Below are 23,000 nucleotides of genomic sequence, written 5' to 3'. Positions count from 1 at the left end.
CTTCTATCCAGATTGCCAAGAAGGAATTATTCACATACACAGTGAGGTCATGGTGATTGTTTTTCTGGTACCACATAACGTCACGTGCGTGCACACGCATGCACGTGCGTGCATGTGCGCATCGCAGCATGCACACAGAACAGCTGCATAGCCTAAGCTATTATAGTTAAATATTGTATGAGAGTTTTAGACTCACAAACACAAAAGTAGACAGACAAACATCTTTACTGCACACTAGCGAAACTAAAAAGTTAGCTTTGGACGAATGAATCTGTTCTTTGATGGAGGAGGAGGCATTCTTCTTGTGTGCAGAACACCTCCCAGCAGTAGTAGGCTATTCTGCATGCTTACCGTATAAGCTACGAGCGCTCAGGTATAAACAGTTAAAGCTGTTTAAACAGTTAAAGTAGTAGCCATTTGAATTCGGCACGGTACTTGACACGGTGTGAAAATAGAGGGGGGGGGAAGGGGGCAGTAAACCTAGACCACTGGGTACTTGGTGCGTCTTGGAAAGTCTGGTGACTTTTTTTCCCCCAGACTAACTTCAAACTTTTCATCTTTCTAGTGGGCCAGAGACCGGTTTGAGTGGCTCTTTAAGCAAGCTCCAGAAAGTGTGAATCTGTACTTGAGGTAAGTTGTATTTGATGACATTTAAAATCCTCTGTGAAATGTTTTCCTTCTTGCTGTGCCACACTCACACAAGAGCGACTTTGCTTGATACTTCCCTATCATGCCTTCCTCCTCGCACACACAGCATTCCTCTTGCCCTGCAAAACGTAATGAAGTGGTTAAGCTCATTCTTCTGTTACGCAAATAGTCAAACTTGCACTCTGCTTTTTAGCTGTAAACTTGAGGTAAAAATGACCCACAAGACCTGTCTCTCTAGGTTGTTACACTCGCTACAGTGTCATCCAGAACAGTTCTGTCTCTGTCTCTCTCTCTCTCTTTCCCGCACCACCCCCTCTCTCGATGGGGAGGCATTCAGCAGAGGCTCTCTCTTTCTCTCTCATATGGAAATGCTCATTCAGCCAGAGAGCGTTGGTGGTATAGTGGTGAGCATAGCTGCCTTCCAAGCAGTTGACCCGGGTTCGATTCCCGGCCAACGCATATACTTTTATAGTAGGCCTAGCCCTGCTATAAATAAAGTCAAGAACCTTTTAACATTTCAGTCAAATACAGTAGGTTATAAATTAAGTTGACACAAACTTAATTATAAACACAACATAACATGCCAATAATGTTTCACAGTGAAGTGTAGATAGTTCAGAAATCCACTGTATGTATTCATGTCTCTCTTGCTCTCTCGCTCTGCCTCTCTCTCCTACTGTATGAACTGTGAAAGTGTCATCTAACTAGCTAAATTCTTTGCTATGTTCATTATATGTTCAATATGCATTGACTACGCGTGCCAAATTGACAGACAGATTTTGCTTCTGTTCTCTTTATTGATTTGGATGATTGTTGTTGCTACAAACATCCCTGGTTAACATGATGTGTCCCAGTAAGTGTCATTTATTCTCATGTAATGAAACGGTTGTGCTTTGCATAAACGTATGTTTTGATATCTAGATACCCCAGTGAGGTTTAAAAAGACAAGAAAATGATAACTACAGAGCAATGACCTGATTATAATGGAACTAGCTGTTGGTGGCATTCGAGTTGTTTCCAAGCCCTACACGTGACGTATGAGTGTGCTATTGTATCCTCAGTGTTTTTGGGAGTGAAGTGAGCTAATGGTTTGGACACTCTCAGTCAAACTAACATTGAGCCCAAGTCCTACACTTTAAAAGTCGTAGTGTTATTGTAACTCTGGGAGTGTCATTGTACCATCAGTGTCATTGTAACCAAATTGACCCTCATGCCTGCCCAACCCAACAGCCCACACCCCTCACTCACATTGAGCTCAAGCGCTACACTGTAAAAGTCTCAGTGTTATTGTAACTCTAAGAGTGTCATTGTACCCTCAGTGTCATTGTAACCAAATTGACTGTAGCTGTAAACTCGAGGTAAAATTACCCACAAGACTTATTAGTGTCATTAGGAGGTTATACTCAGCGCTAAAGTGTCCTTTCTCTCTCTCTCTCTCTCTCTCTCTCTCTCTCTCTCTCTCTCTCTCTCTCTCTCTATCGAGAATTTAAATCCCCTCAGTATGATTAAACAAGTAAATTTCGTCTCAGTGTTTTAATCATCCTAGGCTTCCTAGTTGTATTTCTCGACAATGATTGACCGGAGTGACCTCCGATTCATTTCATATGATTTGTAAAGGAGCCCGCCACACACTATCACTGTTCACTGTTAACACAATGCGTAACATTATCAAGTGTTCTACATATTAGAACAATTGCCAACCCGGTGAAGAAATCAACTTTTGCTTTTATATGACACTAGAATTTCGCCCGGCTTCGCCGGGCTCATCCCAGTGTCGTTGCAATAACAGAAAGTGTTTTTTATTTCTCATAAATACGCAAACATGGTGAAACAACTACAGTCACAGAGAGCAGTGGCAAGGTAGCTGCTGCCTGCTAACGATGCAAACAACAGCCTTGCCTGTCGTGTGTGTGTGTGTGTGTGGGGGGGGGGGATAGCACTAATTTTCGACATTTTACTGTGTCATAAATATGTACATCTGTAGCCTATATTGTGATTACATTTGACCGTACATTTGACTCTTGTGTTATATTCTTGTGAAATATTCAGTAAAGTATTGTGGTGAAATATTCACCCCAAGTTGATAAGATATGCAGAGAATATAATAGCAAGAAGCCCCAGTTTGAAATGCATTAGGCCACAGACCCCCATTTGATACCATTTGCTCTCTGGGAAAATCAGGGTCCATTTGGTTCCATTTGTATGCTCTTGGAGTATGATGACTGTGCTAACAGTATTATCATCAAATATGTCTCAGTTTGAAGATTCAAAAAAACATATTTCATATGTGTGAGCTTGTAAAGTCGAACGTTCAACCTAGAGACAGTGTTGCCAAGTCTGATCATTATAAGCTACTTTGGACTTGTTTATCTATTGGTAGTCCTTGACATGGAAATGTTTGAGTTCCACTGCTCTGAAACAACATTAGACAACAAAGTGTGACAGTCAACACTATAATTGATTATTTTAAGACTAATTTCCGGACCATTTCTGATTTACCTACTTTGAACTGGCCTATTAACATTTTTATAGACCTGGTTGCTTGTTTCACTCTCACATCCACGATATGTGGCAACCCTGGTCCCTGGTTTGTTTTGCGTGTGGATGTTGTTTTGTGTTGCTTTAGCATCTTTAGCACAGTATCTATCACAGGGTGCAGCAGCTGCTGCTGTCATGAAAACGCAAGTTTCTGTCCCAGAAGCTCACGTTAGGTCTGCGCACACTGTACGTTGCTATGGCAAGCTGTCATCAAATGCTGCTAACGTTGTGGTCAGCACTGTTAGCATGTGTGCTATCAGGCAAAAGCTGAGATAGATATAAAACTACTGGCCAAAATGTCATACAAAACACAACCCCTCAAATCGGAATGTGATTGTGACCTACAGACCATCATGATTTGCTTGCTGGACCTATAAATAATTTATTTGCATTAAATTGCCACTCGCCTTAGCCTGCATGCCTATTCTGTGTCTCTGTGTGTGTGTGTGTGTGTGTGTGTGTATGTGTGTGTGTGCGCGTGTGCGCAAGACAGACGTGCGTGTGTGTGCAGGCTGAGAGCTGCTGACTGTGATTGACGTGTGAGCTGGATAAATCAGTGAGAGTTGGAAAAAGCGCACGCAGAGCCAACTCGCAGGCAGTGCCTCAGGCCAGATGCCTGAGAATCGGCACAGGATTCTCTGGGTCACCAGTGTTGGTGTGACACACACGGCTTCCACATTTAGCTTCATACTGGGTGAAAGTGGCGTTCCAAAAATTATGTTTCCCCTCGGAATTCTTATTCACAATGAGATGGAGTTGAGGTGTTTGTGTTTGCTTGCTGGAGCTATAATTAATGTATTTGCATTAAATGTCCACTCGCGCATCGAAGTAAAAAGCAAGATGGCCGATTGTGAGACTGAAAAGTAGCTGTGGGGGCGGGCCTGGAGTAACCTGACGCTGCCAGAAGAGGGCGGTATTGCGGAAACATATTCCCCAACACAACACTCATCTGGGATCTCTGACAGAGTTGAGCCCTGAGTCAGATCTGTTTCGTACCGACCAATCAGCGTGAGCTAAAGGCGGGATGCGGATGTGACGGTATATAGACACGTCGATATGATTGGTTGTGTTTGCACGCCCACACGGTGATAGACAGACGCTCCCATCCAATCATCTACCATGTATCTTGAAAAAAAGGAACAGCCCCGTCATCGAATTTGCATCCGCGATCCCAGATCCAAATAAGCTGTGAAACAAATTTGTGTAGCAAGCTTTTTGGATCTGGCAGCGTCAGGTTAGGCCTGGAGGGCCTATGAGAACACGGAACAGTGTTGCCAGGTTTGCGAATTGTAAGCGAGTTGTAGTGTGTGTAAGTAGCCTGGTTAAAAGGCCTTGTTTCTGCCCGTGTTGGGGCAACAGAACATGTCGACCAGTTTCTGTCAACCGCTTTTGGTCAGGTGACCAACTCCACAAATGTTAAATTATATCCGAAACTGTACAGAGGAGAGGACACAATATGGCTATATTGTGACTAGATGTCCCAACAATCCTAGCATTTTTTTTATGTAAGAAGCTGTAAACTATATTTATTTATATCTAATCTAGGCTAGTGTTTCCTTTTCCACATAGCAGAACTTGTAAACAGTGTCACACAAACGTAGGCCCTATGTACTTATTAAAACCACCTACAATGTAGATACGAGGTCTACCGTCTACTATACCATAATAGATCCATGAATTACGCCGATGTGCCGTTTTCCAAACGCCCGCAGCGGAGCAGGTATTTAACTTGACGTCGTCACACCGCCGTCCGAAAGCAACGCGGACGCAACACACCCAGTGGAGCCCCAGCATATGGCAAGCGTTGGTGGTATAGTGGTGAGCATAGCTGCCTTCCAAGCAGTTGACCCGGGTTCGATTCCCGGCCAACGCAATACATTTAGTAGAACCTTGAAAATGTAGCCCTGCTAAAATGAAGAACTGTATAACGGTGGAATTAGACTAAAGTCTCAGTCAAGCTAGCATTGAGCCGAAGCTCTATGCTGTAAAAGTCTCAGTGTTATTGTAACTCTGAGGGTGTCATTGTACCCTCAGCGTCATTGACTTTTTTTAAATTTAGTTGCAAGTTTTAGTTTTTTACTTTTTGTCTTTGTGTGAGACCAGTTGCTGTGCTGTGCCACACACTCACAGAAGGGCCTCCTCGTTCACACAGCATCTCCTTGCCCTGCAAAAACGTAATGAAGTGGTTAAGCTCATTCTTCTGTTACAATAATATAGTGTAACATTCTATCGGATTTAAACTTGCTGTAAACTTGAGCGTAAACCTGCCTCATTATGCATTATTATATTCCTCCAGAACATCTCTCTCTCCACCTCTCTCTCTGTCTGTTTCTCTCCCTCTTGATCGGGAGGCTCTCCATCTCATTATCATATGGAAATGTAACAAATCACTGCAAGCATTGGCGGTATAGTGGTGAGCATAGCTGCCTTCCAAGCAGTTGACCTAGCTGGTTCGATTCCCAGCCAACGCAAGTTCCTCTTCAGAGTACCTTAAACATGCTGTACATGAATGTGATGTTCCAAGCCCTACATTTTAAAATCAGTGTCATTTGATTTTACCCTCAGTGATATTGTAAACAAACTATTGTTCACTCTCAATTAAACTAACACTGAGAGTTTTACTGTGTACCAGCGTCTGTGATTTTACCCTCGGAGCCCAGCTAATCCAACCCTGTTTTGAGAAGACAGACGGTGGCTCACTGGCTCGTAAACACTTTTGTTGTCTTGTTGAGATTTGATGAACCCCTGATGATCCCCTACATTGTAAAAAGGTCAAACTGCTTACTTGTGAGTTTATGGGAGTGATTCATGGAAAACCATGGAAAAGGGGAGTGATTTTGGCCCAACACGTCACTATAGTACTACCTGAGATTGAGAATGTGTTGTTAGCAGTTTCTGTTTATCATTCTACACTACAGAGTGCTAATGCTAGTGCTGTTGTGTTGTTTAGGAGCTCTGCAGGGTTTCTGGAGCGGACACTGAGCCTTGGAGAGGCTGAAGCCCTGGAGATCCTGGAAGGGGTGTGGAGCGGCCTGAAGAGTCGTCCAGCCCGCTGGGAGGACTGCGTAGCGTGGGCCCGCCGCCAGTGGGAGGCCGTCTACAACAATGACATCACACAGCTGTTGCACTGTTTCCCTCCAGGACAGGTACCTACCTTCACACTGACGAAAAATATATTTCAATTGTATTATTATTATTTAGTGAAGACACTTTACATATAATGTAGAGCAGAGACCTGTCATTGTCCCACCCTGAGCAAGCATTTATGGTGATGGTGGTGACGAGAAACTCCCCCTACCTGGAAGAAACACCAGGCAGACCCTAGGGTGGGTAGCCATCTGCCTTAAACGTGTTGGGGGGGGGGGGGGGGGGGGGGGGACACACTGAGAAAAGGAGAGTAAATCGCTATGGGAAAAATGAATGGGCGATTCTTCAGTGGAACCAGAAAACCACGCCCACTCCTATGCCCTATTAGCTCACTCACACAGATCAGGGAACACTGGTTGGAATCCCCACTATATGACATGAAAGTTTCAGATTGCAGCTTTAACCGATCTATGAGAAACACCAATGGAAACCACATCACTCTGAGAACTTAATCTGTAATGGTGTTGGTTCCCATTTCAAAACGTGTGTTCATTGTCTTGTGTATATTAGTTTTCATAAGCTGGTGAGGCATGCAGACATGTTGTATGATGTCACACCTGAAGGGACCAGGGAGGAAGGATTACTGACAACCCAAACAGACCCCCCGCTAACCCCGGTCCCAGGCCAGCGACTGGGACCTGTCTAGCCTGACGGTATCCCTGCTAGATGAGGGCTAATAGACATTCCTCTGACTGAGACCCATTCCATTCCATTCATATCCTGTTTAAAGCATCACTGTTTTAGTAAGGTTTGGATGAGTGATATTAACTAAGTTAAAGTTTTAGCCTATGATGACCTGCCCAACCCCTGAACAGTGCTGGGTTAAATGCAGAGAAATAATTTCCCTCAGGTGATCAGTAAATGCCCTTTATTATGCTCATGTTGTCGAGGGACACGAGTCATGCCAACTGTAGTGTCCACCTTGTATTGCATAGGGTACCAGGATGTTAGAGACAGGTGGGTCTTATGTGATTAAGTGGTGGTGATTACATGCAACGTGACTGTGATTTGATTCAGTGCACCTAACAAGTAAAGACTACAAGGCAGCCCCATGTGTCCGGTGTGTTTCAATACGTAAATGTGAATCTACAACACTCCACCAACGTCATGGTACATGTATGTACATCTCTATTACATACATTCCTAAATGACACCGTGGTGGTTCCATTACAGCTGTCAACCAAAGTCAAATCGTTAACAAACATATCTCGCAGTTCCACTTTTTAAGTTCCTGCTTTTTGCTCTCACGTAGTTCTCTTTCTCATGGAATGTGGGTCAAGTCAGTTACCGTTTCGTTGTTGTCCACATTAGTGGAACCACTTTTGACCACAAAAGCAGCCTTAGGGAAGTACGATAAATATCACGAATTCTAATACATCCCCCTGTTGCAATGACCAGATTGACCACGAGTGTTGGGTTTGACAGATAAGTAACTTTAATGCACTGGTTTTCAAAGTGGGGTCCCCAGGGGCCCCCAGCAGTGCTTGAGTGGATTCCAGGGGGTCCCCACCAAAATGAGGAACAGTTTCAAGTTTATTTTTAGGATATTCGAAGCTGCATTGTGAGCCGTTACTGTATCTGCTATTGTTTTTTTTCAAATGTTGCACAAACTCTCAGATGGGGATCTGTGGCCAAATTCACATCAGATTTGGGGTCCTTGACGTGAACATTTTTGAGAATAACTGCTTTAACCCATTCTGACCTGAGATCAGATTCATACGAGGTTTCCACTGGACACACACTGGTCTGATTAACCCATTCTGACCTGGGATCAGATTCTAAAAATGTCAGTCGCTCTTCGATTTTTCAAAAATAGCAGACCTACAAGCTCGTAGCGCGCCACTCGGTGGCGCGCTATGAGCTTGTAGATCTGCTATTTTTCAATAGCTAAAGCATAACATGATGCTAACACCAAAATGGGTTCCCGTTCAGAATGGGTTAATGGCTGGTGGCTTCGATTGAGACAATTGTGCTTGAACATGACGACCCATGTTAATCGAGGTAATTGATGAACTGCATGTGATCTTAGAAATTCATCCATGAATGGTGGTCCCCAGCTGATGACCCTGCAGCAAAAACGTACTGTACCTTTCTGGTATGCGGTCAGGCTTAGGCTTGGCTCAGGGAAGAGGACGCCCTTGCCATGCATAGTCCGCCAGTACTGTTGGCGGTGCGACAAAGAAAGCAGGAAGACCATATCCTTCTGTATGAAATGATGCAAAATATGCTGGCTTTACTGTTGATACTATGTATATAAGTTCACGTAAAACATCTGGTCATGAAATGCTATGAATGTAACAGAGGAAGGCAGAGATAAGTAACTGCAAATCCATAAATGCATAATTGCTTAGTGCACTGACAGGCTGTCTGGAAATCAGAAGATCAACAGTACGCCTCCCGTCCGTCCCAATTAGTAATATGTATTATAACCATCTGAGCAGCCATCAGCTGAATGTCCCCCGCAGGATCAATAAGGTCTACAAAAACATTTTCATTTCGAGAGTATCATTTCAAGCCCATCTTTAGCCATTCAATTTCACAATGAGCACTGATGTCTATTTCTGCCATTCAGATAGTGATTTATTATCCGTCGTCTTCCTTACAACGTGCCAGGGTCACTCAGCCTAACAAGACAACAAGACAACAGAAGTGCTTCTTTGTTGTTGGAAGGGGTAATACTGCAGTTAGCCTTTTGATGCCCCAGAAAGCCCCCCTGCTGGGAAGACAACGTTAACAGACAGACAGACGCACTCAGCACTGCTGTGAAGACAGCGTTAACAGAGACAGAGGCAGACGTGCTCAGCCAGCAGCCTCTCTAGTCCAGCATATGGACCAGTTGGTCACATCAAAGCTCTGGGCTGCTTTTGTTCCTTGTCTTTATCAGGCCTACAAACTGTGTGGAGAACACACACCTGATAACAATATTAGTCTGTCTGAGTGACCCATGGGAATGCCGTAGATATGCTACTAGGGAAGGTATGCGTTTTGGGCATATTTAGTGTTAACTCGTGGAATTCAAACATTATGCCCCCTTGCTTATGCAAGACCACTACTAATATCATTTAAAAAATAATAAGAAAAAGAAAAAAGAATATCCACACAAGAACTTTGTTTTGTCATCACTTGCAATTTCACTTGTTTGACCTATTCTGTAAATGAATGCATGAGTTAGTTCACTCTCCTGATTATCTGCGTGACAGTGAGCTTGTTGATAGATGGGCTATTTTGGCAGACATTATTTACTTCAATGAAGTATATATTGTTTAGGTGTGTGTGTGTGTGTGTGTGTGTGTGTGTGTGTGTGCGCGTGCGTGTGCGCGTGCGCGTGCGTGCGTGCGCGTGTGTTGTTTTGAGATGCATCTTGTAATTGTTGTCAGCGGTTGATAAGGTGCATTCTTTCCTCTCTGCTTCTCCTCAGCTGACAAGCTCTGGTCTGCCCTTCTGGTCTGGAACCAAGAGATGTCCTCACCCGCTGACCTTTGACCCTGACAATGTGAGTTTTACACAACCTTTTGTTCTATCAGATACTTCAGTGTGCCCCGTGTGGAGCCTACCTGGTGAGGCCCTTGAGACAGTCAACGGGAACAGCTGACATGGAGGTCTGGTTCGCATTCTGTCGTCGTCTCAACCAGTTAGTCAGTGGTGGACAGTAACTATAAGTGTCTTTACTTGAGTACTGTGCTTAAGTCCATCTGTACTTTTCTTGAGTATTTGTGTTTTTCTGAGTTTATGAGTTATGAGTTATGACTTTCACTAAAAATGTATTGTACTTTTTACTGAATGACACTGCATTTCTAGAGAGGGGCCCCCAGGACCCAAACGTACAAAAATGCAAGTATATTTAAAAGTACTCCAGTAACTGTAACAGTAAGTGCAAATTTTGCTGAGCAACTATAACTTTTAGTTGAGTATTATTTGTCCTGGGGTTGAGTACTTTGTCCACCACTGCTGTTAGTTTATATTCATTACGTTGGCTGCTGTATATTGGACTGTGGACAAGCTGTGACTTACTTAGCCAACACGCAAAGTAAGTGAGAAAATAAACCGACGCATTCACCAGCTTTCCCCACCATCGCACTACTACTAAGTACCCAACTACAATTTGTACAAATTCACGCATAAATTCAAAGCAGAGAATTACGACGTGGCTTTGCAGTGTCTCCGTGTCTGTCTGTCTGTCTGTGTGACTCCAGAGATAATCTTGCAAAAGTAGGCTGATTTGAACCAGGGACAGCTTCAAGAAAGACTATATATATCCTTATTTATGTGGTATGTTGTTCATACAAAGCACTAACTATAACTATAACTGTAGTTGTTCAACATTGTCTCTGTTATAGTTGTGGTGTGGATTATTGTGCCATCCGCAATGAGTCCACATGCATTTAACCATTCTTTTCAATAGTTAGAGTGCTGGGCGTGAATGGCACTTTACTCAGTGATCCTCTGGGGCACTCTTACAGCAGAGATACTGACATGATTGATAATAAACATAAGTAATGGGCCATTCACACCCAGCACTCTAACTATAACTGTAACTGAACCAGCTCAGTGGCTTTCTGGTTAGCGGGTCCAGCCCTTCGGGGGTTGATTCCCTGGCAGGATCATACCAATCACTGTCTTAAAACCTGCTGCCAGACTATATAACAAAGAAAATGGTAAATGATCAGTTATAGTGCTTTGTGTGAACGGCTCTTTAGACATTATAAATAATTGAACTGTTTGAATGAATGTGAAGACACACACTTCACAATCAACAACTGACCAACTGACTAAATGTTTTGATGAATTGAACATGGTGGACCCTGTTGTAAACAAGTGTAATGCTTAATTGGGTCGTCCACTCACAGTTAACTCCTTCAGTGCCACAGTCAGTCAGCCATCTTTGTCACAGGTGCCAGTTTTTTCATACAATATAGAAATCTTTGAAGACCCACAGAATATGTTGTGCTATACCAAAATATGATGTCACATATCTCAAATGAAAGATCTACTACTCTACTTTGCCCAGAAAAAATAAGTGAGTCGTTTGCTTTCACCGTTCTGAAGTTATTGACCTTTGAATGAAGTTTGGTTTTATAAAAACGGCCATCTTGGAAACTGGAAGCTGAGAAAACTGCATTTTAGTGTGAGGTACTTTCTCACTCAGAATTCTCACTAAAGACTTTTATTTTTTATGTCAGTGATATCACACAGTACTTGTTCTCACAAAAAAAAAAAAAAAAAGGGAAAAAAAAAAAAAAGAAAAAAAAAAGTTTTTTTTCTTTTTTACTGAAAAACATTTTTTTAATTTTAAAGCTAGGAAAAATATATAAAAAAAAAAAAAAAAAAAAAACGGGCCCCCCCGTTTATACAGGGGCCCCCTGGCTCCAGGCCAGGGGTACCCAAGTACCCAATCTGGCCCTGGATAAAAATATCGTTTTGACAGAGTTGGTGCACCACCCTGTGGCACCAGCTGGCGCTGCATGCTGGTTGCAAAGTGCGCATGCACGCGCGCACGTGCATACGCATGCACGCGCGCGCGCATGCACGAGCAACGCGTGTCGAGTACTCTCGGGGTTGTTTAGACTGGGAGTGAGTCAATGTCCGATTGGAATTATATACTTTTCTTCACTAGTTCATGGTGGTCGTGAGGTGAGCTGCACACCGTCGCACACACACATCGATGTTTGACGGGAAGGTTTCTTGTGTTGTTTCTGCTTGAGGTCTCAATCATAGAGCTTTATTGGCATGAGAAAACATACGTTTACATTGCCAAAGCACACACACACGCACACGAGGGGGGGGGGATCTCCCGTTTACAATATCATTTGCGTGGGTCTCTCTTTCCACCCACTGACATCTCTTTTGAGCTAAGATTGAAGGGGACGGGAGGCAAGCTCTATACGTCGGGTGTTGCTTTGCATATGGCAGCTTGTGATAATATACGAGCGACTGATTTGATTGATATGTAACTGAAACTGAGCACACACACACACACACACACACACACACACACACACACACACACACGGGGTGTGCGAAGAGAATCATACTAGCGATAACAGAAACGGGGCAAGTGTTCTTGTTACGTCTTACGAGCTTGCTAGTTAGGCCTACGTCTTACGTTTATGTTATCGCTAGTATGATTCTCTTCGTTCACACACACACACACACACACACACACACACACACACACACACACACACACACACCGCTCGAAATCAACCTGTTGTGAGAGGGAACAGAAAAACTGATCGTCTGTGCCAGGCTGCCAGCGTCTCTCTCGTTCTAGTCGCTCGCTGCTCCCAACCTGTCTTTCGTCTTTGGTGCTTTTTCTACCACCAACGACAAGGGGGCGGCAGAAAAGCAACCATTTGGGGTTGGTTTTTTTTAGCACATGATTTCAGAGTGTTCCTACCATATATGCGAGTTAAAGTCGCAGTCACAAGTTGCGCAACAGTCCCGTCTATTGAAATCCAATTAAAAGTGATTAATTTCGGGATTACGGCTCTGGCTACCAGTGCATAGTTAAATTGGTTACGGGATTACGGGTACGGCTCTTAAACAGTTTTAACAGTCTTTGTATTGAGTTTGTGCTTGAAATGTATTGTAATTCTGCAAACTGTTAATAAATATTTCAATCAAATCAATCAAAACCATCCTTCCCCTGGCACCGTATAGAGAAGGTATATAAATGCATAAAGTGATCAGAAAATCTAGTGGCAAAGTGAGATTAACGTCGTTAAACATTGTTTAATAATGCAATCAGATAGGACTTCTGTTTGCATGTATGGGCTGTCACGGCCAGAAAGTAGTTTTTGCCACTCAGTAGCGTTTCCGCATAACTTCCAGGTATGATGATGATGATGTCACACGCATGCCCTCTGTAAGCCATAGGCATAATGTATGAAACTCAACATCCCCTGTCACAGTGCAGAGTGCAGACCATAGGCATAATGTATGAAACTCAACATCCCCTGTCACAGTGCAGAGTGCAGACCATAGGCATAATGTATGAAACTCAACATCCCCTGTCACAGTGCAGAGTGCAGACCATAGGCATAATGTACGCAACTCAACATCCCCTGTCACAGTGCAGAGTGCAGACCATAGGCATAATGTAGGAAACTCAACATCCCCTGTCACAGTGCAGAGTGCAGACCATACGCATAATGTAGGAAACTCAACATCCCCTGTCACAGTGCAGAGTGCAGACCATAGGCATAATGTAGGAAACTCAACATCCCCTGTCACAGTGCAGAGTGCAGACCATAGGCGTAATGCATGAAACTCAACATCCCCTGTCACAGTGCAGAGTGCAGACCATAGGCATAATGTATGAAACTCAACATCCCCTGTCACAGTGCAGAGTGCAGACCATAGGCATAATGTATGAAACTCAACATCCCCTGTCACAGTGCAGAGTGCAGACCATAGGCATAATGTATGAAACTCAACATCCCCTGTCACAGTGCAGAGTGCAGACCATAGGCATAATGTATGAAACTCAACATCCCCTGTCACAGTGCAGAGTGCAGACCATAGGCATAATGTATGAAACTCAACATCCCCTGTCACAGTGCAGAGTGCAGACCATAGGCATAATGTAGGAAACTCAACATCCCCTGTCACAGTGCAGAGACTGCAGACCATAGGCATAATGTATGAAACTCAACATCCCCTGTCACAGTGCAGAGTGCAGACCATAGGCATAATGTATGAAACTCAACATCCCCTGTCACAGTGCAGAGTGCAGACCATAGGCATAATGTATGAAACTCAACATCCACTGTCACAGTGCAGAGTGCAGACCATAGGCATAATGTATGAAACTCAACATCCCCTGTCACAGTGCAGAGTGCAGACCATAGGCATAATGTATGAAACTCAACATCCACTGTCACAGTGCAGAGTGCAGACCATAGGCATAATGTAGGAAACTCAACATCCCCTGTCACAGTGCAGAGACTGCAGACCATAGGCATAATGTAGGAAACTCAACATCCCCTGTCACAGTGCAGAGACTGCAGACCATAGGCATAATGTATGAAACTCAACATCCCCTGTCACAGTGCAGAGACTGCAGACCATAGGCATAATGTATGAAACTCAACATCCCCTGTCACAGTGCAGAGACTGCAGACCATAATGTATGAAACTCAACATCCCCTGTCACAGTGCAGAGTGCAGACCATAGGCATAATGTAGGAAACTCAACATCCCCTGTCACAGTGCAGAGTGCAGACCATAGGCATAATGTAGGAAACTCAACATCCCCTGTCTGTCACAGTGCAGAGTGCAGACCATAGGCATAATGTAGGAAACTCAACATCCCCTGTCACAGTGCAGAGTGCAGACCATACGCGTAACGTACGAAACTCAACATCCCCTGTCACAGTGCAGAGTGCAGACCATAGGCATAATGACAAACACAAAGCAGGAAGTCATCCCTCCATGTGAGCCTCTGTGACGTGTTGGTTCCATTATGTGTTGGTTGTGGTCTCCACATAAGCATCACCAGGTTAGGTTCCCCAGAAAGGTACTGTATATGGCTGTGAAGTTCGTGTGAACGTGGAAGAAGTTGTATATTAGGACCTACCTAACTATGGAAGTGTACAAATTACAGGTCCATTTGGTTCCATTTGTACACTCCCAGAGTTACAGATCAATAAGTGTCCATTTGGTACTCCCGGTGGTCCCTGGACCAGACATTGAGAACCATCTATCAATGGCATACTCTCTTTCTACCAAAAAATATCAACAATCAACAATCATCTTTTTAATGAGAGATAATACAAATTGGCTCAGCACAGCAGCTATATTGGAAAGAAATTGGGCCCCTTCCTTAAATTCAGGTCTTACGAATGATACTAACAGCGCTGTAGTTCCATTATGTGTGGTTCTCAAACCTTTTAAATTTCAAGGTGTGCAAATGAAACCAAATTGTACTCTCAGAGTCACACACCCGTAAGGGGCCATTTGGTACCCCCATTTGGTACTGATTTGGTAACCATGAGGCTACTGTATCTGGACCCCACTTTGAGACCCACTGGTGTATAGCAGAGTGTTTCCAGTGAGCCAAGATGCACAATATCTGTTTGACCAGAATGGAACGGAGCCTAATTTAGTATAATTGGTAAGTCCTTTGAACGAAAATAGTCCCTTTTGGACTAAATGTTTGACTGTACTCGATTGCAGTTTTTTTTGTTTACATTTCTGTCTAATAAACTATTAAATCAACCAATCAAAATGAAGTAAGGAAGAGGCCCAATGTCTTTCCAATGTGGCCGCTGTGCATAGAGCCTATTGGGTTCATGGAGAGTGTCACGAACATTTGCATAATATGGACTTCTACCAGAGCTCATCATCTTGCCTGTTTGTTTACACTTCTCTTTACTTCCTCCGCATTTCCATCTCTCCTCTCTTGTATTTTCCTCCCTTTCCCCCCCTGTCTGAGTCACCTACACTACAGTGTCCTCATGCCTGTCGCAGACAATGCTGAAGGAACAAAGAGCAGGAACCATGCATGTAGTTATCTACAGGCTAAAGTGCAGCACAGCAGCTTCAAACACCATTCACAGCCTTTTGACAGCCCTTTTAACCTGACATAAATCTACAGTCACCACCCTGTGAATCTGACAGGCGACATGTTACTGTGACTCTGACATGATGCTCTGACGCCTGCTCTGCTCTGACACTTTCAAAGGACAAGAGAGTCACTTTTGGGTTTCTATACATTGAACCAACTCAATTGTAGATGATTTTTTTTTTTTTAAAGTATAAAATAGGGCTTAAGACAAGTAGTTAACATGCAAATTGCAAAATGTTAACTTGAGGTAATGCAGTTATTCCACATGCACACAATTAACACGTCTCATGTTCAAACTTTCAACATCTGTTTGTGTTAATATTATTTAGGAGGTAATGACCATCATTAAATTCTTTGTTTCTGTTTGTTATTGTGGAGTGAATACAGCAATTATTTATTTCTAATTAGACATTGGCTGTTGAATTTTGACGTTGTGTTGCCATTTGTTTGTAGACTACCCATATGGATTATGTGACGGCAGCAGCAAACCTATATGGTCAAATCTACGGGATCGTGGGGGGGACCAGGGACCATGTGGCCATCAGAGCAGTCCTGGAGAACGTCTGCGTTCCTCGTTTCACTCCAACGTCCTCTGTGAAGATCCACGTAACGGACCAGGAGATGGAGGATGAGAAGAAGAAAGGAAGTGAAGATGCTGGTGAGTAATAGAACTAGAGCTGCAATTTTGTTTTAAATTATATCAACATAATAGATTTTTTTAAATAATTGACTAAATTGAGGGAGTTCTTTCCTTTCTTTTCGAGGCTAAATACAGACGATGGTCGCCAGTCCTCTCGACAACTAATTGACTAAATCAAATAGTTTATTAATTAACCACTTAAGCCTCATTTTGTACTTTTTAGTACAATGATGTCACCCAAAAATACAAAAAATGAAAAAAACAATCAACGTGTTGCCAGATTGTAGATCTTGTTATTTCGATTAGTGGAATTGTTTTTTGATTAACTTGATTCGTTTGATTTAACTGTTGCACCCCTAAATGGAACGGTAACCACCATGTCATTGCTTTTGACATTCTTGCTGTCTGCCTGTGTGTGTCTTCCTTTGACTGTCTCTCTGACCCCCAGGAAAGGCCCGTCTAGATCAGCTGAAAGAACAGTTGTCCTCTTTCCCTGTGGACGGCTTACCCATGCAGACACACCCCATCGACTTTGAGAAGGTAAAGCTCTTCTGCACACTGCACTACTGGCCACACATACACAGTGGTGACAGCTAGGCCTTTGCACGTATCCATGGGCGGATCTGTGGGGGTCCCCAAAATGTTTCTTTCATCTTTTGGTCCCCCAGTTGACCCAAATCTATGCGGATCCCGTCCGAACGGACTTAATGAAACAACTCATGTTCTTGAAAGCCACATGGGGAGAGAATCTTAAAAAGTGCACTGGTGAACAATGTCCATTTAGTGGACTTAAGGTAGACACTGAGGAGCCCTGTATGTTGTTGTTATGTCCTTGCTCTGTCAAGCCAGACAACTCTTCTGCCATCTTTGGATGCTACAGACTCAGTCCACCTCGCAAACATTGAGAAGCTGTCATCTGTTTGTCATTCCTGTTCACTAAATGTTTTTTTAATCCAGACTATTCCTCTAATTTGATTTATAGTAGTATTTATTAACGCAACTGCAAAGGGGTAAAAGAAGGTAGGACATCTTCACATTTTAGTGTGAACCATCATTATCTTGGACCCAAAATGACACTTCCGTGTGTGTGTGTGTGTGTGTGTGTGTGTGTGTGTGTGTGTGTGTGTTTGTGTAGCAAAAATATATAATAGTTTTTCTTACTGATATATTTTAGATAAAAGAAAAAAATCACATTGATGTTCCTAGAAGACCTATATGTTTGTTACTAGTATAATGAATTTGCGTTGGCCGGGAATCGAACCCGGGTCAACTGCTTGGAAGGCAGCTATGCTCACCACTATACCACCAACGCTCTCTTTCCTGTGTCATATTGAGAGAATGAGAGAGAGACCACTACACTAACGCTCTTTCCTGTGTCAGAGAGAGAGAGAGAGAGAGAGAGGGGGGGGGGGGAGAGGGGTTGAGGGAGGGGGAGTTGTAGCAAACCCAGCTGGCCGTGGAAACTACAAAGAAAATATCAAATAACACATAAATCAATAATCCATACACAAACAATTATCAAAATGACAGCATAGAACATAATACGATACACTTTTCCACAAACATTAGAAAAATACATAACCACATAAGTCCAATAATAAGACCACTAACAGTGCAAGCAAAAACAATCAGAAATGTTCCAGCTGGGTGCTAAAACCTTCTGTAGCATGTAGAGGTCCCTCTGAAGCTCTGACTGGAATACATTATAACTATTAAACTCTCGTTCCATCCATTTGCATGGTAGATTGGTGATTGTTGACACAATCAAGCAACTCACTCTTTCCATGGTTGATGCCTTGTCCATTGATGCATGGCTGAATTTCTGGGTGGTGGCTGTGGGACTTGTTGAGTTGAATATGGTTATGCACTGATGACTGAAGGACACATGCAGGGCTTACATTTAAACACATGTTTAGAGTGAGAGTCAAAGCACTGCACACAGATGAGGTGAAACCAGAGCTGTACTTTCTAACTACCTGTCCACTTTACCAATACATCAGAGACAGACACATACAAATAATGCCAATAAAGCACTTTGGAACAGAATAGAACAAAAGCAGATGAGAAGACAGAAGTGACAGAATCCTACTTGCTATTTTCCACACACTGTAGTGTAGGCGGAGACGTTTGAATTCATGATGTGTTCCAACTTCCAACAGGCTGTCTCCAGAGCAGACTGCAGAGCATGTCCTTGACTTCTCAGAAGCCTTGGGCCCACATTGACACATAATCTTTGAAAATAAAGATGATTATTATCCACTTATAACCCTATATACTTAGTTGACCGGTGTCCCCCAGGGCTCTATACTAGGTCTGCTAGTATTTCCCTCTATACCAAATCCCCCCCTTCCCGCCTTGATTGTCCTTGTGTCTTTTGGTACACTGTCCTCGGCTACGTCAACCCAGGGGCCTTTGAAGTGGCACGCTCGGATGCCCTGAAGGCATCATGTCCCTCCATATAACACCTCCATTGTCTGTACAGGCACACTCTCATGCCCTCCCCCCCTTTCAACTATTTCTGCACCCTCTCTTTGGACATTAAATCAAGTTGAGTTTTTTCAACCTGGTGTCCCTGTAATGGACATGACATCATAGGCAAAGGTTTCAAAAAACAAGAACAACATTTTTTTTTCCAACATTTACCAAAAAAATATCTGATCTACGCTGATAGTTGTGTAATGATGCAAACTGTTAACAGTTAGGCCGCCATTGCCATTGATCCACATCAATTAAAGGCAATTAATAAATGATACGCTTAACGCCAATGCGGTAGCTCTACGCCGGCAATTGGGCTTTTATAGTGAATTATATCACGATTTATTCATCAATACATGCTGGCGTACTTTGAGTTAATAAAATATTCAGCCAATCAATCAATACTAACATTAGGTCCGCCTCATGCATGTTTTTAGTAGCCTACTGTTAGTTTTTAACCTGAACAACTGGCAAAAAAGCCAGGGTTTCATCCCCCTTTTTGTCGATGACTCAAGAGTGAGGGCGCCGTGCAGACCCCGGTGGGTGGGGGGTAGGCAAGTGATGAAGGTGGATGAGGTAAGTCACGTATATATATCAGATATCACCTTTGATAAGAATGAGACCCCTAAAGTGCCACCACCCCCTCGTTGGCGCTCATCACCTGCCCACCTGTAGCTCCCGGTGTGTGCGTATATGGACGGAGCGGAATGTGTGTAGGAGGATTCCACTCAGGCATCAGGTTGCCAGTGTTGGAGCTTACCTCACAGAGCCTACAGCTAGCCTTGTGTGACTGTCCCGCGCATTGGGCCTTTGTGAAGTGTACCGGTACCTGCAGCATGACCTCACTAGCCCCTGCTTGTCCATCATGGCACAAATCACATTTTGGGGGTGAGCAGGTCGTTGTATTTAGACTCATTAATGTGACACAGACGACAAAGGCTTCAAAGCTCAAAGTGGGCAGGACGAGTATCACGTCATTGCGCTTTGTTTTGTGTGCAATGACACAATGAGTGAGTGAGTGAGTGAGTGAGTGAGTGAGTGAGTGAGTGAGTGGATTAATTCATTCATTCAATACATGTTCTTGCCTCCTAATAATTGGGTTAAATATCGTAGTTAAAAATGGTCTGAACTCTGAAGTATATGCATCATTATCAGACCTAAATTAATTTACCTTATGTACCGTGTCTTAATCATGTATACTTTACATTACTTTTCCAAATAAATATATATTTAACTTTATTTAATTTTTGAAAAAATAGCCAATTTTACATCCAGTTGCCCACTCTTCCTTAGTGCCCACTCTACCTGTTACCCTCCCTAGAGAATGAATCATACTGATTTTGGTGACCCATGTGGCATCATCACTTTCAGGCCAAAATGTTGCACAATAGCACACAAGATATTTTTTTCCAGGAAAGTTACTGAGCACATTCTTGCTTCCTGGAGCATGAACCCTAAACATTAAGTGACCCCATGACCTTCACTCTAGCAAGAAGGTGTACAAAACTTTGGAATAATGACATAATATTAAGTATTATACCGTGTGTTTATTATTGTTTTTTTGCTACAGGATGACGACTCAAACTTCCACATGGATTACACTGTTGCTGCCTCTAACCTGAGAGCAGAGAACTATCACATCCCTGCAGCCGATCGTCTCCAGGTTAGATATTTATAACATTATGTGTAACATTATTATTACTGTATGTTTGTCATTATGCCAGTTAGCATTATGTATCTGAGAGCAGAGAACTGTGACATCCCTAAGGCCAAACAACACCAGGCTGGGGGGGGGGGGGGGGGGGGAGGGGGGTCCCCAGACCTTGGAATTATTTGTGTGTGTGCTGGGGGCGGGGGGGGGGGGGGAGGGGCTAGACTAGATCAGAGCAGTGACAGAGTTACACCAACCCCGTTCACTTCATTGGGCCAGTCCAATATTGGCTCTTCTACATAGATTTCTATTGGCGAATAGTGATAAAGGCCTGAACCGGAAGTTTACGGAATGCATTGGAGTCTATAGGCTTTACACAGTGACAAACGAGTTACATGAACCACGTGACTGGGCTGTTTTCTCCCCCCTCAATGTAACGTAACTCTGTCTTACTCTGGATCAGAGGTCCCCAGACAGTGTGGCGAGGGAACGCTGGTGTGCCTTGAGACAAGTCCAGGTGTGCCTTTGTGACAAGCCCACATTAGTATTGCAATAATGAGTGGGAATGATTGGATACAGTAGGTGGGATATAAACCTGGACTGAGCGGTAAACCAAATCTAGAATATATATATTTATTTAGTAATGTTTAGTAAGAGTCATGTCTGTCTGTCAGTCAGTCAGTCAGTCAGTCAGTCAGTCAGTCAGGTTTGGATATATGAGGTTTCCACCCAAGAGCTACCATGTCATGTTCCAACATTCAGTGCCAAACAATGAAATCATTCATCACAATTAAGACAGTTAATCATTGACTAAATGTCATGATTGTTACTGTAATCCTACACTCTTGAGACACAACGGTCCGCTGAATGTGATGAGCTCACTCTGCTCTGTCCTGAGTGACTCCAGCTCTGAGAGAAAGAAAGAAATCTTCCGCCGTAGTCTGAAAACCCACCTCTTCAGACTCCACCATGGCCCGTAGCACTTGCCCTAGCCTGGCCCCTTAGATAGCACAATATGTAGACTTAGATTGTATTGTAGACAGACTTATAGCTCATTACGTAGACAGCACTAGAATTGCATTTCATGTAGTCATAGCACTTTATAGTACACATGTATATTGTATAATATATAATATAGTATAGTATGTATAGCTGACATAGATACTCCACTGTTACGTTCTTAGTTTATACGTGATTCATGATAACTACTTTTTATATATGTGATGTATGCCATGTTTTTGTTTTTGCTTAATGTAAGTCACTCTGGATCAAGAGCGTCTGCTAAATGCTTAAATTGGTAAAGAAAGAAGGAAAGATGACTCAGCAAATGCCATCAAAAAGTAAGGAAGGATGAGGGTGAGAGAGAGAAAGAGAGAGAACCAGGATGGCCGAGTGGTTAAGGCGTTGGACTTAAGATCCAATGGACAATAGTCCTCGTGGGTTCAAACCCCACTCCTGGTAGACTTATACTGATTAGTTGAGAACAATGGAAACAACCCCTTTTAGCATAACCTTTGTGTTGAGTGTGTCTTTGTGCGTCATAAAGCCCCGAATCGGCCGAATGCCCAACCGACTTAAAATGTATGCAAACTTTTTTCTTTTTAAAATTAACAATAACTAGAACTGCACTCTGTCGAGTGCATACTTGCTTGTTGCACACTAGTAGGCCATAAATGGCCAACTAGTGCGTAAGCAGAGCACGCAAGTACTTTTGACCGTTATAAACTGTCACTTTTGATGCGTATGCACCGTCCCAGCAAATTGTGCCTGATACGGCAGTGGTGCCAGATTACATACGTATACACAGGAGCATTACCTTTAATCCTAAAACATATCGTCATTACGTCACCATCGGAAACCAATTACACTCTGGCATTGGGTCCTTTAATCCACATATTTCTTATGTCATCATTGAGAGCTAGTTATACATATACACACCATGTAATCTGGTCCCAGCAAATCAGGCACAATTTGCTGGGACGGTGCATACGCATCAAAAGTGGCGGGTTGGCTGGGACGGTGCATACGAGTCCCGGGCGAAACTATTACTTGCGTGCTCTGCTTGCGCAAGTAATAACAATATTTCTGTTCAATTAATTATGAACAGCAGTATGGCGGGACATTGACTGCCGATGGATTGCGCTTTAAAACCTTTGTAGATACTACTATAGGTGCAGGCTCAGACGCGTGGAAGTGTGTGTGTGTGTGTGTGTGTGTGTGTGTGTGTGTGTGTGTGTGTGTGTGTGTGTATGTGTGTGTGTGTGTATATAACCGCTTTTCAACCTGGCGCCCCTATTTTCAGGCATGTCGAGTTACATTTTCAAATGTAAATG

The 23,000-nt window shown here is 43.2% G+C and overlaps 1 protein-coding gene across 1 annotated transcript in view; it reads left to right on the top strand.

Moving 5' to 3' along the window:
• Positions 1–23,000, top strand: part of uba7 (ubiquitin-like modifier activating enzyme 7) — a 148,637-nt gene that overhangs the window by 76,851 nt on the left and 48,786 nt on the right. Inside the window, exons 15-20 of the mRNA XM_080785611.1 lie at positions 566–630; positions 6,137–6,332; positions 9,752–9,826; positions 16,355–16,559; positions 16,990–17,081; positions 20,587–20,679. Coding sequence (XP_080641737.1) covers positions 566–630; positions 6,137–6,332; positions 9,752–9,826; positions 16,355–16,559; positions 16,990–17,081; positions 20,587–20,679 — 726 coding nt within the window. The remainder of the gene's footprint in view (positions 1–565; positions 631–6,136; positions 6,333–9,751; positions 9,827–16,354; positions 16,560–16,989; positions 17,082–20,586; positions 20,680–23,000) is intronic.

This window comes from Protomyctophum bolini (genome assembly GCF_963924005.1).
Source record: "Protomyctophum bolini genome assembly, chromosome: 2".
In the NCBI taxonomy this organism is placed as follows: domain Eukaryota; kingdom Metazoa; phylum Chordata; class Actinopteri; order Myctophiformes; family Myctophidae; genus Protomyctophum; species Protomyctophum bolini.
Note: the sequence above shows the minus strand (reverse complement) of the source record. Positions and strands in the feature narration are given on the sequence as shown.